General features: G+C 34.5%; 1 protein-coding gene across 1 annotated transcript in view; it reads left to right on the plus strand.

Moving 5' to 3' along the window:
* Positions 1-17,896, plus strand: part of LOC124369659 (ectopic P granules protein 5 homolog) — a 335,562-nt gene that overhangs the window by 191,285 nt on the left and 126,381 nt on the right. The window contains exons 21-23 of the mRNA XM_046827710.1: positions 7,751-7,914; positions 11,058-11,231; positions 16,514-16,640. Coding sequence (XP_046683666.1) covers positions 7,751-7,914; positions 11,058-11,231; positions 16,514-16,640 — 465 coding nt within the window. The remainder of the gene's footprint in view (positions 1-7,750; positions 7,915-11,057; positions 11,232-16,513; positions 16,641-17,896) is intronic.

A 17,896-nucleotide genomic window follows, 5' to 3' on the forward strand; every position in this document is an offset into this window, starting at 1 on the left:
AAAACTAACCAGTGTTTCATTTGGTTTCTGGGTTCTATATATAAGTTCGACCGTGGTCTGTTGACGAGCTCTAGTAGGCAGAAAAGTATCGAGTACGGTGGTAATTAGACTTTCCGGATTCTGTTTTGATGAAATAGCTTGTAGATATTTCTTAATTGACCTGTAGTTTTAGGTAAAATTGCTAATATGACGCTGTCTGGATTAGCCCTAAATTTTATAACAAAATCGAGTAGTTTTCTAATAACTATTCCATCAAGCGATGGTAAAGCTGTAATTAAATCAGTTAACACAGGGGGCAACATTGCGCGTGATGTCGAGGGTGACGGTGAAGTCCCCTGCGTCTGTGACAAGGCTGACGCAATTTGGTTTCCCACAGCGGTTGCCGTTGTGTGGACTATTTGCATCCAATCGGTTACGGGACTCTGAATGTCTGTGGTTGTATGGCTAGTAGACGACTCTGTTGGATTAAGAACAGTTGCTTGACAGTTGGCTCCACTGATACGCTCTTTTAGTAGAACATGATTGTTCTCTAACTTAGGTGCTGGAGTTATTCCCCAACATAAGCACTGTTCTTTGGCCTGAGATGCATTTAGTAGATTCACCCAAGCCAGTCCTTTAGGGCGTTTTTCCCATTCATACGGTGGATCAGTGACACTAACGTCTTCTTTGAGGATATCTTCGCACTCTAACATCTTATTTATGTTTGACTCAATATAAATAAATTATATAAATTAATAAATTATATCAATACTAATATCACAATACTATTTATTATGTAAAGATGGAGGGGTATTCAGTACCATTGTAACCATAAGGGGGTCTACCAATTAATATTGTTGTATGTTTCATTTTTACTATATATTTGTTATTAATTAATTACTGCAATAATTGAGTGCTTCATTTGATAGTTCAATTTTATTATAGTGGCCAATTATTTTAAACGTAATATTCAATTGGATAGATATAAATTATTATATTTAGTAATATTATTACTTAAGGCTTATTATATTATGCCCTCGTCAGTACGGTTTCAGAAAGGGACGATCAACAATCGACGCGATTACGGAAGTACATAAAGCAGTTGAAAGAGCCGAGAGCCACAACCATTTCTCCCGCCGAGTAGTGCTTCTTGTTACGCTTGATGTCAAGAATGCCTTCAACTCGGCGAGATGGGTCGATATGTTGGATGCACTTCGTGACACCTTCCGAATTCCAACGTATCTGTTGCGGCTCATCGAGGACTACCTCCGTTCTAGGCGTCTGATATATGACACTCGAGACGGCGCGCGGACGGTGGAAGTCACCTCTGGTGCCGCGCAGGGTTCAATACTCGGCCCGGATCTCTGGAATATCGCTTATGACAGCCTCCTGAGATCCGAGATGCCAGAGGAAACCGTCTTGGTTGGGTACGCCGATGACGTTGCGGCTCTCATCGCCGCACGCAACGTTGAGCTGGCCCAGCTAAAGTTGAACCAGGTCATGCGAGTGGTCAACGCCTGGATGTCCGATCACGGTCTTTCGCTTGCTCTGAGCAAGACGGAGATCGTGATTCTCACAAAGAAAAGAATTGACACCGTCGTCCCGCTGCGAGTGGGAAGGGAAGTGGTCCAGTCAACGCGTGCCGCCAAGTACCTCGGAGTCATGGTGGACAATAAGTTTAGCTGGAGAGACCAGATCTTCCGTTCGGCGGACAAGGCTGCTAAGGTGGTCTCTTATCTTAGTAAGCTGATGGCCAATGTTGGGGGTCCTCGGTCCAGCAAAAGACGGTTATTGATGTCCGCAGTCCAGTCCGTACTCCTTTATGGGGCAGAGGTGTGGGCAGACGCTCTTACCAAGGAATGTTATAGGTTGCGACTCGCCCGGGTTCAGCGTCAAGCTGCGCTCCGGGTGTGTTCCGCCTATCGGACAGTATCCGAGCCTGCCGTCCTGGTGGTTGCCGGAGTCATCCCTGTCAAGCTCTTGGCAGGGGAGAGGAAGGCGATTTATCAGAGACAAGGCGAGATCGGCAAGGACGCAGCAAGATCCGAAGAGCGTGCCCGAACCTTCCAGCAGTGGCAACACAGCTGGGAGCACGAAACCCGAGGACGATGGACTGCGCGACTCATCGAGCAGGTTCAACCATGGGTCGAAAGGCGGCATGGCGAGGTGGATTACTACCTCACGCAGTTCCTGACAGGTCACGGCTATTTCAAGTCGTACCTGAACCGGATGGGCAAGACCGATTCACCGGATTGCATCTACTGCCCGGGCGTTCCCGACGACGCGGAACACACCTTCTTCCGCTGTCCGCGTTGGGAAAGGCCCTGCCTGGAGGCCACAAGAAAACTCGGGGTTTTTTCGGTGGATACGGTCTGCGAAAAGATAATGGAGGATGAGGGGAACTGGGATTGTTTGTCACAGTTCGTCCGGGGCATCCTCCTGGAAAAGAGACCCGATCTGGACCGCGAAGTGGCCCAGATCCCTTGACCGAGCGGCTGGATAAGGAGCGAGCCCCACGGGCTTAAGCCAAATTTAGGCCTAGCCTGAAGTAATGTGATAAACAATCCCAGGTTAGAATCCTAAAGAGTAGAGGAGGTTTTTTAGTGGGTAAACCCGTTTTTAGGGGAGTCCCACACTACAGGCTGGCCACCTGTGTGCGTAATTGCATTTTTCCTGCCTCTCCCTCAAAAAAAAAAAAAAAAAAAAAAAAAAAAAACTTAAGGCTTATATATGCATCATATTTTATCTTATAGACACCCTTTTATTACTTACTGGCATTAAAGTATTTTTTTTACAGAAAAAATAATAACAGTCTGTATATTAAACCTATGAAACATTTAATTCAGTTTTAAAATAACAAGTCTATATTCTATTTTGGCTGGTTTTAATAACTGGTTTCAAGAGTTTTATTTATTTTTTTTTAATATATCTTTCAATAACATTGTTAAAAGTAAAAACCCTTCATTGTTAAAATGTACGCTGTCTAGTCTGTCCGAATGTGGGTAAAATTTATGGAATAACTTTCGATTATAAATGACAGTGGGAGTAGGAACAATAATGTTGTTTACCGACTTCAATGAAGATAAAAACTGGTTGAAGGCATTTAATTTATTAACTGTGTGATTGCACCGTTGAATACGAGGATAAACCGGAAGCTGAGAGATTAGAATGTGTAAATTTCGACATAGCCGTCGAATGCATTTCAATAGAGCTACAAATTGTTGCTTTAAAATGTCAACAGGCGTTCAGAATATCATTTGTGCCGATCAGCAGGAATAGAGGGTAATCACAATTTAAAAAAGGTCGCTGTGATTTGATTTTATCTTTTAAATCACATACTTTAAGTCCTGAAAAACTAAAATTTGTCTCAAGCTTTAATTGTGAACTTTTGAACTTACTTAAATAGAAAAAATAACGTCGGGCTAGTGAGTCACCCATTAATTGAATTACGTGAGAATTATTCATTTAATTTATGTAAGAGCGAGGTGTGGTGCTTTCTAAAAATAGGAGGCAAGAAATATATTAAATTGCATGAGTTATACCGAGTCTAAAATATATTAATTTTAGTTAAAGACAAATCTCTATAACGGGTGCGAATAAGCCATTGTTTTAAATCAAACCATTCATTACCAACAGTATGCATATATACAAGAGATATTTCAAACACGCAAATAAACAGGAAAATCTATAATGTTTAATTTTTAATTTTCATTAACTGTTGTATCATAACTTTACTCGACTTATCGTATAAGTTAATTACTTTTTTTAACCCAGTGAAAAAAATATCCAAAGTTTCAATATCTACAGATTTCAATTAATAAAAACAATAATTATTTAAGTATGAACTAATTAACATGTTACAATTTAAATTCAATAATTCAATTGATTTCAATACTTTAAATAACTCTCAAACATAACTTCCACTTTCTCAAGTGTTTCCTGTCCGAGATTTTCTCACGATAATATGAAAGACCAAAGTTTGAAATGAGTGTACTAAATAAATTAAGTAAACTCAAATCATGTTGTAAAATCCCAGCAGAAGGCAAACAATAGGGCCTACTTCCGGTACTGATAATAAAGCGATAAGATTATATTTATTTCCAGCAACTATACTACTGCACTATCAGTTAACTTACCTTTTTAAATCTTGGTTAAGAGGATATAAATAATGTAAGCTTTATTGCTATTATAGAGAGACGTAATATATAATTTGTACTTACTAATATTGTAGCATGTTGTAGCTCTGAAAATAACATACTGAATTGCAGACATTTATGAAACATTGGGATAACAGACAAAAATATATGGTATTTAACAGTATAATACAACTTTACCCAACTTTAACTGAGTACACACCCTATCCTGGAACCAAAATATAATATGAACTCATTTTGCTAGTGGTTTTAAAATTATATCGAATGAATAAAAGTTATAATTTTGATCAATATTAATCTAAAATAAAGTTTTATTGGCCTAATAGATACGATTAAATATATTTCAATGAGAGCTATAATTTTGAATGTTTTCAATCAACAGAATAGTATGAAAATACAATATTGTGGCTTGATATTGCCGTTAAAACATACCTCCCAATTTATTTGTGAAATTACTCCTGTAAATTTAAAATGGTATTTACTGTTATAATCAGATCAATTTTGTAAACACGGAAACTCTAAAATAATTTAGTATGGTTTGAATAAAAGAGACCTTCTTGACTGCCAATGTAATAAACGTATCATCAATGTATAAATTAATAAATAGTAATAAATGTATCATTAATTAATCAGTAAAACTACAAAACCAGCCATCTAGTATCCAATATCTATTATAATAAGATGATGATTACTGTTGTAATAAGATTAAATTGTATAAAATTTAGTGTTTTCCAAAGCTTGTCTGAACAAAACACATCGTGCAGTGAATATGGGAAAGAAATAAATTTGCGAAAGTGAGCATTTATTGGTTTGAAAGTATCCTGACATTTACTTATTTTTTGTACATTTTATGTAATTTTATGCATTTTTTTGGTATTTTTATAGGTTTTTTTTTGGATACTTGAAATAAATTTAGCTCAATCCAGTTGTATTCGTTTATATAGCTCTATGCAAACTTTCACAACAATCGCAACTCTGTATTCTTATAGACTAGCAGTACTGTCTGTATATGTACTTATCCAAGCATAGCTGTTGGAATTGAAATTTTGATTTAATTTGAAAATATGCCATTTGAACAATTGTTTTACATTAATTACATATCTGACTATTAGAAGTATTACCAAATATAAACGAAATTAAGTGTTGATATTTAATATTTCATATGTTTGCAAAATAAAAGTTTATTAGTACAAATGTAAACAAAATAAATTTTGAAATGTAATTACTTTTGTTATAATGCCAATTCCCCATTTCTATTAGTTATATACTCGTATATATGTCTATTAAAATATGGCCGAAAACTTTCCAAAATAAATCATTCATAATTAATATGTTTGTAATGCAAAATGAAAGGTTTTTTTAATATTAATTGAAACAAAATAATTTTGAAATGTAAGCCAATTCTCCATTGTCGGCGTGGTGTCGGCTGTGTTGGAAACTAATTATATCGATTTTTGTATTATAATCAAAGTAATGAAATACATAAAGATCGTAAGTATGGCTAAATAATTTAATTGCTGGCAGGAGATAATTGTTAAACACTAACAACACGGCAATTTAAAAGGCAAACTAATTAATGTTTCGCGATAATAATAATCTGTTGATAATAAAATATTCTTTAAAATAAATAGATTGATATTACCTTGTTTAGTAATAAGTGTAGAACATATTCAATTTAGAAAAGTTATGTAATGTCGAATGATTTGTTTTAGGTTGTATTAAAAAAATTTATATAAGATTTGGAAATAAGGTATTAAGAATTTAGTTAACCAAGGATTTTGAAAACAGATGTAAAATAATTTGATTCAATAAAATTTATAGTTTTCGCTTTGCTACCAATTGTGACGATTTGTATGGGTTTTTGGAAGCAACGTGTCGCAGTGCAGGACTAGGCTTGTAGCCACCTGCACGATGAAGGCCGTGGAGCGACCATAATCCTAATTTCACAATATCCTCCTGCCAGCTTTGATAAGTATTAGTTATAATTCAAGGACGAATCATGTAAAAGTAAATCGTAAGACAATTTATTAACCGCCAAAGATAAATTACACATACCGACACCAACCCCACGCTGACCTCCCATCACGACAAAACCCGCCCCGACATACTAACAATTTAGAATTTACTACCACCCTATAATTTTCCGGCACCTAACCCCCTCCCCCGCGATTATTAAATCAATCCATAGTGTAACACACAATACTTAAACAAATAATAAAACTAAGACTTGCGACAGGTTATATTTCCGTCACCGCCACTCGCCGATCAGACGTCCTCACTCTTCCGTCACTCAATCTAGACTCCTCGTTATCAGACCACCGGTCCCCCATCCGCACGCGGCTTATCAGAAAGACCGGTTCTAACCGTTGATTCGGCGGTCTGATATATGTGTGGTGGGCAGTCACCACACTTTGTAACACTGAGAGGCTGATGCTGTGTGCTGGATAACTAAAATCACTTCCATGTCTGGAGTTTTGGTTTGTATCTTAAAAAATATGCAATTGACAAATCTCTTTGCAACACTGAGAGGCTGATGCTGTGTTCTGGAAAACTAAAATCACTTCCATGTCTGGAGTTGTGGTTGTAATCAATATCTGAAGCATTGAAAAAAGTAAAGCAGTTTGGAGAATCATAAACATTGAAAAAGCTTAAAAAAATTGTTATTTCACTCCTTTATCTCTAAATCAATGGAAAAAGTTGTGAATACCTTACAATTGGCTAAACATTGTAATGACTACTTTTCTACCATTGCAGAGAAGACTGTACAGAATAATGGAATTTATTTGAGTCAGCACTAAACAGGTCTTCAGCAATCAACAACATTCCATCACGACTGCAAAAATATTGCAAAGAAGAATTTTCTTATCCCCTGATACAATTAATCAACAGATCTATGGCTGAAGACATTTTCCCCTCCTGTTTAAAGATTGCAAAAGTATATTTATTGCACTCTATAGAATACTCCAAAACTATCGGCCCATTTCTTACTACCCACTTTTTCTAAGGTGTTTGTTCTTAATAAACTTATTGAGAAAAACTAGTCAAATTTGTGATGTGTCTGAAGAAGATAGCCTTGCTATCGAAAGGCCTCACAAAAAATAAAAGTATTAAATATTGGTTTTATGTTTTAATGTAATTAAGTTAACAGTAACCAATATAAGCTCCATCTACAGCAACTTTTTTGTGTTGTAAAAAGTGTGTATATATTATAATCTTTTTGTTCACTACAAAACTTTATATTTTTTACATTTACAGTATCTTACTATTTCAAGTCATGTGAAAGTTACATGGAGTGAAACTTAGAAAACAAAAAAATTACAATATACATTTTTCAATTTATGTAGAAATTAAAAAACAATACTCTAGTAAGTGCATATTTGTATTATTTTAAATTTTTCTTTGGTTTCTGACAAAAAATTTACATATAACACCTATTACTTAGCATTTAGAATATATTTTAAAAAAATATTTGAAAAATATGCTCCGTGAAGACAAAAACCAGTGTATCATTCGGGGAGTTTCTTATAATCAGTCGGAGGGTTAAAGACCGGCCATGCACTTACTTCCTTCTCCTGGTGTATCCCACACCTGATAATAGTTTGGTGTGTTTGTGGTAGCGGGCCGCAGCAACTCTCAAGCTGACGACTCTCCCAGCTTCTGCTCTCAGCATCTACCGGTGGAGTCAACAGGCTCTTGACACATCAGTGGACCACCCAGTGCTGCCACTGCTCTGGCAACGATTCTTCACCCTCTACTTCACACGTGTAGTGACACAAACAGGGTGAGTCCGTAGGAACACAACCACTCAAGTTGTCAGGTATAACAGCTAATTGTAGACAGCTGTACTATCTACATGAGATGATTAATTTAAGTGTTATATAGAATGACTAGCTGACCTGGCAAACATTGTTTTGCCATATAAATTCTTATTAGTATGTGTGAATGTGGTGTATGAGTGGAAGAAGCATGGAGCGCTGTAAACAATTATGGAATGTAAAAATTACAAAACATTAAACATTCATATTTTCTCATTTAATATAATTTATTCTGTATAGATAATTATCATATATGATAATATTACTAATTAACATCAATCCCTTAATGCACTGGATTCTACAAAATTTTTTCTACCCAATCTATAGCTAACACAAACAAACTGAATGGTTTGCCCACTCGAGAGCATGCCACATATAATTGCCCGTGTGAAAAAAGTGCTTTTCTACAACCTACGATGCAAAACCTGTATGTAGACTTCTGGTTTGTGTGAATTATATTTCCAACGCTTATTTTTGAGTTTTCCTTTTTCCCAGGATTTAGACAAAAAATGTTAAAACCGGTTTATTTATGGTCATTGTAATTTACAACTGTGGTGGTTAGTAGATGAGTGCCGACGTGTTGTGACATTTATTCTGTAGTTTAGTTTTATTGATTAGTGTTGTGTATAGTTTTTTATTAAGTGCATGATTTTAGAGTTAGTGAAGTTGACAAACAACATGGTGGTTGTGATTCCTGACCTAGGCGAGCCAAAACGCTTTGGTATGATTTGTTTATTTTAACCTAGTTTGTAATATTATTTGTTAGGTTAGTTATTTACCTGAAGAAGAAATCAGATTGCAGATCTCGAAACGTAGTGTTACTGATTTTTTGTTTCACCGGAAAAATCCTGTTTCTTTCACATAATTCGACTCTTCTATCAAAATCGTATTTCGAAAGCTCCTGAAGCAATTTCAACTTATAAGGATGACAGTGGTTTTGTTGTAAAATTTTTAACACTGAACATTGGCTTATACCGTGAAAAGTTGCTGCAGATCTTGTTGATTTGTGTGGCTCTTCAACGAAAATTTGTAATACATCTATGGATTTCTCTTCATTTGTAGCAGATGTAGTTCGAAACGTTGGACTGTTCAACATACTGTACAATTTGATATCGATGGTCTGTCCAAAAAAATGTCATTGAATAAATACAAGTAGATAGTAATATGGAGTTTCTAGCTCACTTTTGGAGCCAACCGAAAAACAATGTAAAATCGTGTTCAATGTACCATAAATGAATCTGGGAAATTAAACAGTAAACCACGAATCCGATACTAGACCACTTTTGGAGCCAACCTAATCTATAGCTGTTTGCTTCTACTTTCTTGAGCTAATCTGCTACGAATAAACGAAAAATCTTCAAAATCTTTTATTCTACAAAATTGATAGTAACACAGTCTTTATCTTTAATAGTCTTCTTTCCAGTAACAACCAAGTGTAATTTATCATGTTTATTCAATTCTTTAATCTTTTTTTCATCCAAAACATTCAAAAGTCTGTTCGGTAAGTGTACTTTATAATCTTCCAACTCGGCAATTATTGTAAACCCGAATTTATCTTTTATTTTCTCCAAATTCATGATTGTATACTTCTTTTTTTCTTCTAATTCATTCAACTTCTTATATTCTTTAAACTTGAATTCACCAACCTCGTTCAACTCTTTCAAGAACTCCATTTAAATAGAAAAAATTTAAAGACGGAAAAAATGAAATTCGCTAACCTTCACTCGAGAAGCCGAGCCAATGTGAGTATACCTCTTTATTTCACGAGGTTCGTTATTTATCTTTTCCAAGTGAACTATAAAATTATCGAGGATTTCTGGTTTAAAATCATAAACAAATTCTACATCCAGATAATGAAAAAATACAGGTAATATCTTTTCATAATAAACGTGTGTAACGATACCTACAAACCTAATGTATTCTTTGAAAAGGAAATATAATTTTTTCAATGGTTCTAAGAGATAAGTAAAAATTTTTATTCTGTTTTCTAAATTCTGTAACAAATTGTGTTTGTTTTTCACCTCCATATTGCAATTTTGTAAGCAGATTATTCAAATGTGTTAGTTTATTTCAAAATTTCTTAGGTTTAGGTCTTTCATACAAAATTAAATTACAATCTCTACAAACTAAATATCTTTTATCAATAATTTCTCCTCTATTATAACACTTGTAACAGTTGGCATTATACTCTTCCATTTATACAAAAAGAATTTTATTATAAATGCTAGAACTAACTCTGCCGAGATATCAATTTTTTAGCACAAATGTTTGTGTTTACATTTCTACAACGGAGATAAATAGAAATAATTTCATTCTTTTGTACAACTATTTAGGATATTATGTGTATGATTATAAAGATTATTACGGAAGAAAGCGTGATTTTTCAACAGCGAAAGAGTATATTTTTGAAGTTTTAGAGGGAATGAAAGAGAATAATATGAACATCATTAACTACTGAATTTCTCTAATATCGTTCTTAATCACGTCATATGATAAAAATTTCTCCGAAACAACAACAACATAACAAATCGCGTTTGTAACAGCATTTTGAAAGTCCATATTGATAATTATATCGTTCTTTGAACCAGAAATATTCGTCAAACTCTTCGTTGTATCAATGACATAAATTGGTCTATTTTCTATAAATTTTTTGGGATTGTAATACATTTCCATATTTTTATAGTAAACTTTCTTAAAATCTCGATACATCTAATACATAATTCTGTAAAGACCACCGGAAATGTTTAAATTTTGTAATTCATCTGGATAATAAGAACCATTCAATTTTACTCTGATATTTTTTACATTCAAACTATCGAATTTTGAAGGATTTTTCTCTTGATTATTCTGTCTATCTGTTTGAAAACCTATAATAACAAACTTAGGATTGAAGATATTTCTATAAATATTTGTGAACTCACTCGGTCCAGCCCGGTGGTAGTCAGTAAGATGATGTATAATTTGTACAGTTGGTAAGCATTATATAACACCATATCAACGAAATTATATACAATTTATTCTTGGTTTGCCGGCTGCAACTGTCCATGTGCTGATCGTTATGAAGTGAATAGGCCTCCTGATTTCATGTCAAGTGTTACTTTTGTTACAGACAGGACCTGGGATCAGTGGGATACAAGCTGTTTGAGGGGATGATGTACCAGACCTACCACAAGAGACTAAAACGCAAGCTCAGTGATTGTGTGGAGTATTTCCGCACTAAAGCAACAGCTGCTGCAGAGGGCACTTCTCCTGACAAGCACCTCCTCTACGATACTTTGGCCAAGTGAGGATCCATAAGTACCTACATTTTGTTCTTAAGGTCGTGCACTCTATTTAAGGTTTGGAAAATACTCGTTTCTGTTCAATTCATAACCCTTTAAGATAACTTCCCTGAATACAGTTTTTGTTTATCTGTCCACACGACAAGGTATTTTTAAAGTAGGCTATCTAAATTTTGTAGCCACATCTAGATATTTAAAAAAATGTAATTTTCTTAAATTATAATTATTAAAAAACAGAATTTCTTTAAATCCTAAATGAATAAAATATTTTTTACCATTATTACAATTTATCCTCTTACTTTGGTTGATTTTTAATAAAGATTGCTAAAATAACTGACAATCTCGTAACAACTAACCCATAATATGTATATTGTGTCCGATCTGACTCCAACATATTTGATATTTTCCAACTTTATGTAAAAATTTAAAATTGTTACTCTTTTTGCCATAGAAAATCTGAAAACCCGTGGTCCTAAAAGGGCTAAACTTTCATTGGCAAGGTCTCCAGCATCTTCTACTGAAAAAGTGTTGATAGAGTGCACTCAATACAAAACGAATTGTGGTTTTAAAGATTAAGAACCGACTGCACTGGCGGCCATCTTCAATGTAGCTCATAAGAACAATATTAAACTTCAAGCACTTTTACATCCTTATTTTGTACAATTGTGAGAGAGCTCTCATTTTACAAATATAATCAATATGCAACCAAACACATTTTATTTTTTTCAATATGCTTATAAATTACTTAGAAAAAATCTTAAACTTTTTTATACTTCATTGTTTAAATATTCTAAAAGTAAATACTTTACAATAATAATTTAAGTTTTTGGATGCATATTAATTATATCTTTAAAATGAATAATTTCCACTACGCTACGGTAAACAATAGGGGTGTAAAAGTGCATAAGGATAAACAGAGTTCTTTTGGGGAAAAACTTAGGGTCATTTCACTACTATTGGTTCTTTATTAAGAAATATTGTAGGTGGGTGAATCAAATATAAAAGAAAATTAGTTCCTCCACTCATGTGGTGAGTCATATACATATAAGTATTGGTGTAGGAAGTGACTGTGGGAAGAGGATAGAAACCAGGGTTTTAACTGAGATGAAAATTTTTTTAGCAAAAATGTTTGTCTTGTAGCACTTATTTAAAGTATTAGTATTCTGCGAAGATTATAATAATACTGTTAAAAAAACAGCCTGCATTTCTGTAATACTTTAGTCTCCAATATTTACATTAATAAATATACTGTTGTTAAAATCTATAAAACCTCAATAATTAAACTTTTTTTGTTAACCTATTGTATTAAAAGCAGTATAGTTAAAAAATAACATTTTTAATTTAATGTAAAAACATACAAAAGACAAAGTCTTTTCTCATAATGAAATACTCGCTTAATCATAATAACAGAGGTCCGATCTGTCATCTTTGACTTTGGTTAAACAGACGTTTTAACAACAAAATATATTTGCTGGTAAATATAATTATTTTGTTAACAGAATTATAATTTGATATTATAAATATGGATATTATAATTAGTTATAGCAAGTATTGCGACTGTAATATTATTGGTTTGGTTTGATATTGTAAAAGGAAACACTACTCTTGGATCAAAAAGTTTAGATACCTGAGTCTGAAAGTTAACCACAAACTAAGCAGTTGGTTTACAATAACATAAGTTACAATAAAATTTAGAGTGTTTATTTCTGTGTCCAGGCATATAATACAAATAACTTAAAAAAAATAACTTTCAGTTTTTATGTCGATAGGAAAGAACAGAAATACTGGTTTTCAGCGCTTTTCAACCAAACTGCAACTTAATCACCTTGGGTGTGTAATTGTTTTGTTTAGTTAAAGTTAACTTTAAAACTCGGGTATGTAAACTTTTACCAGAGAAACCATTTCAAACCAAAGTTCCTGGGGAACATTTTGATAATAACATTTCAAGAAAATAATTATTTATAATAGAATTTTTCCTGCAACAAAAGCATTATTGATTTTAAGAATGGGATAAAGACTGAAAACAACTTTGTCATAAACAACCAGATGGTGGTCAACAAGAAAATGACAATATCTGTATTGAATGTACTTTTTTTGGCTGGAGGGAAAGAGGCAAGAGTCTCTCTACGTAGTCCTAAAAGGACCTTGGCACCTCCCTCAGGCCCTCAGAATCTGAGGATTTTACAGAAGACTATAAGATTTGAGGGCTCCTGATCTCTGATGTCCTTAGGGCCGAGAAGATACACTCCTAGGAATTGTTTCCTGATTTTATATATGGCAGGACAACTTAGTCATGCATGTTCAGCTGATTTTTCTGCTTCTCCACAGAGTGTGCATTTATCAGTCTGGCTTAGACCCACTTTTATCAGATGTTTACCAAATGGCCATGTCCTGTCAACATCCCTAATATCAATCATATGGCCTTCTACTTTGTTCTAGGAGAGCTGACCACCCTTTAGCATAAGGAGAGATAAATATTTTAGATTGTCTTAGTTCAGAGGCCCTTCTCCAGGTTAAGGATATAGTCCCCTTTTCCCAATCTATTACTAAGCTTTGCTGTAGGAGAAAGCTACTCCACAGCCTGGCTTTTGGCCTACCATGAGGGTTTCTGTACCTATTTTGGTGATGGTACAGATGATTCTTTAATGCTGTTTGACTATCAGAGAGTATTAAGTATTCCGCTCTTTTTGGCCTCATTTGTATGAGTCTTGTGGCATGATTCAATTGCAAGGACTTCCACTTGGAAGACGGTGGCTTGTTTATCCTAGGGGCAACAAGCCACGAAATTTACTCCTGATCATTATATACCAACCGGCCTATAGTCAAGGTGTGATCCATCTGTATAATACTTCTGGATACCATTAGTAGGGTAGGCCTCCTTATTTCTCCATTTATCTCTGTCTTCAATAGAGACTGATAAGGTTTTTCATAGGAGTATTTCTTTATCATACTTTGTGATAAGTAGGTTATTATTTAAGCCCAGGAAATTCCTGCATTATTATCATATGTCCTTCTGAGGAAGTAGGCTTAATCACCTTTTTACTCAAAAGCTTCATTGCACTTAATGTGGCTCCGAGAGGAGTGTATCACAGTGGCAGAAGTTGGACAGGAGCTCATTGCCTGGCGATGCTTACACAAGCTAACCTTGAAGACTCTTGGCATATGGGACAATTGGTTTTATTATGGCTTCATACATATACAATAAATCATTTCGGGTTTCAGTCCCATTTGAATCCAAAAAATATTTTACAGGTTCCAAGGGTCTTTGTCGCTTTTAATAATATGTTTTCGATATTTAGATTCCATGTTAACCTTTTTCTAGAATTACTCCTTGACTACATTGGAATGTTTTATTCTAGTACATTATAAAACAGGTTGTGCAAGCTGGAAGTTTCATTTTCTGGCTATCATACTTGTTTTTGAGGGTTGCTTATAAAGTTTAGGGCTTCTAGAGTGACAGCTTCCAGAGGAACATGAAACCTTTCCAGTGCTGCCACCATGGATTTATTTATTAATGTCCATAAAGACGCTGACTGAGGTTTCCTTTTCTTTGAAGGTGTCTTCTACCACTTACACTAAACTGTGAAGGGCTGTAGGGTCAACTGAAGTTGACTTCCTTCAACATTTGCATGTTAATATAGACTGAGTGGGTGTGTCAGTGAGGTTTCATCCCTTATATTTCTTTTTATCCACAGTTTTCACCATGAAGGAGGTTAGACTACTAGATCTGTACGAAATAGATTGAGACAAATCTGTACCTTTTTACTGCATAAACACCACAAGTGCCGTATTCCAGTTCTTTGGAATAAATTCAAAGGGATAGCTGCTTCTAAACAGGGTTATAAGGTCATTAAAGGAATGGCCAACCCCTCTTGTAGAAGAGAAAGACTCCATTTCCTCTGGTGATTTAAAGGGGTTGAGGGATGTTATTGCCCATTTAATCCTTTCTGCTGTAAAGATTCTTTTTGATTTTTGTCTGGATTTTGCAACCTCACAACTGGATCTCTCCCGCACCATAGAATAGAAATCCTCATTTCGACACATAACGTAGCTACAGTAGGAAGGGTTGATTCAATTGAATTTTGAGTTTAGCTCCAGTTCACCTTACTATTATTGCAGTGTCTGGTATCTGACACTGTCTTAGACTTCATTTCGAGTCGAGAGTCTGCCCAGGAAGTACGTTTCCAACAGTTCCAAAGCCTCCTTTTACTTACCGTTAGGCTGCCATAAGCTTTTACTAAAGACTCCAGAGGGTTAGAGTGATAAGTTTGGAGAGTTTTATGAAACCTGGCAGCCTCTGGTTGGCTGTTAATGTTTAATAAAAGCTTTTTCAGGTTCCTCTTTTATTTTTCCAAATTTCTGTCTTTTGTTCATTTAAGGCATATAAGAACTATTCATCTGTCCTTTTTGATAATTTCAGAAGTTTTCTAGTTTTGTTTTTAGTGTTTCTAGCCTCCTTGTCCTCCAAGGCACATCTTTCTTAATCCTGTTGTTTCTAAGGGGGTTTTCTCATAGACTTTTATAATGGATGTTTCTACCAACTGGGCAGACCTATCCAATTTCAATCTTGTTTTTCTGATAGGGTTCTGTTTCCACCAACTAGTTTGGTAAGGACACTGTACCCCTCCAGTTACTAGATATAGGAACCCTATACATCACAATCATCTCAACTCCCACCTCTAGTTCGAACCTAATGAAACAGTGATCCGAAAGTGAGACATGCTACCTAGCTATGTTAAAACACCTCTTGTCTTGATTTTGTAATAAATGTGAGATCAGACCCCTTATTTTTTTAAACTAGATCATTACAAAAGATGAATTCGAGAAGCTGTAGGGTTATGGTGCTGCCCCAGAAAGTATGGTGTGCATTAAAGTCGTAGCCGAGGGCCACACCTCTTTCTCCGCGTTACTGCAGCAGCTTTTCTATTATACAGTTACAGTAAAAGTAAAATTAATATCTATCAATGATTAAAATTAACATTAAAATGTCACCAGTTTATTATTTTATGATCTTTATCAACTCTCAATAAACAAAACAAAGTATTATCCCTCTCTTATTAAAACATCATTTTAAACATATTTAAAATATTAATGACTCTTAGTAAATTGTTATGTTACATTGGCCTTCTTTTACTGATTTTTCTTCTTTGTATGGGGTATTTTGTGTTTTAAATACTTTATTTAGAACAAAATGAAGACATTATCCAAGTACTGAGGTATTCAGCCATAGAGTATTAGAATTGACTCATCACTAAATATGTGACTGATGGATGTGTGTGTATAGGTTGTATGAAACATTCTCATTGTGGCTTGATGAACCCAGACTACACGAACCAGGCCTGTACTTGCCAGCTTTACCCCCCCAGTACAACCCGTACAAGCTGGCCATCATCACCTCTGGCGCAGAACAGGTACAAGAGAATAAGATTCAGTAACCTCTGTTTTCATACTCCGTCTTAGGATAAAATGGATTTTTCTGATTTGCAGTTAAATTTAGCTACAGGATATTTATTATTGTAATATACTTGGACTGGCACCATTGGCTGATTGTTTTTCGTTATTTTAAGTTAAGGATTTGTTCTCCTCTAAGTTCAATTTAAATAATTTTATTTTTAAAACAGTAAAAAAGTGTACAATTCACAAGAAAATCCAACTACATGTTGATTTTCCTCAAGTCTTATTAAACAGTCTAAGTGTTTAAAATAAACAAATTCAAATTACATAAGGTTAATAAAGTCAATTCATCAATTGCATAGAACGTGCGATGATAAAAATTTGAGTAAAACTCAAATCATTTGAGTAATAATGGTGAATGAATTAGTAATGTTAGATATCATGGAGATCTCATGATATCATGTTAATAACTGGGAGTAAAAAAGAACTCGCTTGCTTTACTTCATATTTCACCAATATCAAACCGTAATCCACACATTAACTATACTGTAATTGGAAAGTTGCTTTAATGCTGCAAGTAGTAAATCATGAGATGCCACAAGAATGACTAAAAAGACCAACATGAGCTAAGAGTGTCTGTTTATGGATGACACTAATTTGATAGCATCGGGAAATTCAAAGGAAGAATAGAAATAGCTAACACTTAAGAATTCCTAAACCATCACAATTTATTACTGAATTGAAATAAATCTAAATTCATAAGATTCTCTTCAAGCAAAACAGACAAAGTTTAGACCAAAGATACAACAAAATGGCTGACTGACTACAGTCTCTAGTGAAGTGTCTCCCAAGAAAGTAGTGTTTTAAAGTGGTAATACCCCAACAAATTATTATTACTTGCAAATAAATCTTACCTTGGAACACTTGTAAGTAATCAACATTATATTATTATCAAGAAACAAATTTAAAAAAAAAATCACACAAGCAACTGACACTGCCAATCTTGTAGTCAGTAATCACTTTAAAGAACAAAATAACTTTTTCTTATAGCAACTTCATTGTAATAAACTACATTTAATTTTATCCTTAACAAGATAATTTCCAGGAAAAATTAGAGTAAAGCTCATATTTTTAATCTATAAAAAGCCATCACTACCAATTGACAAAACATGTATGGGAATAGACATCACAGCTCCTCACATCCAACTCACTGCTGTTAAACATGTCAACCTCCAACACTACACCAATACACCAACAGGTGGCAGACAGACAG

Source organism: Homalodisca vitripennis, chromosome X (assembly GCF_021130785.1).
Source record: "Homalodisca vitripennis isolate AUS2020 chromosome X, UT_GWSS_2.1, whole genome shotgun sequence".
NCBI lineage: Eukaryota > Metazoa > Arthropoda > Insecta > Hemiptera > Cicadellidae > Homalodisca > Homalodisca vitripennis.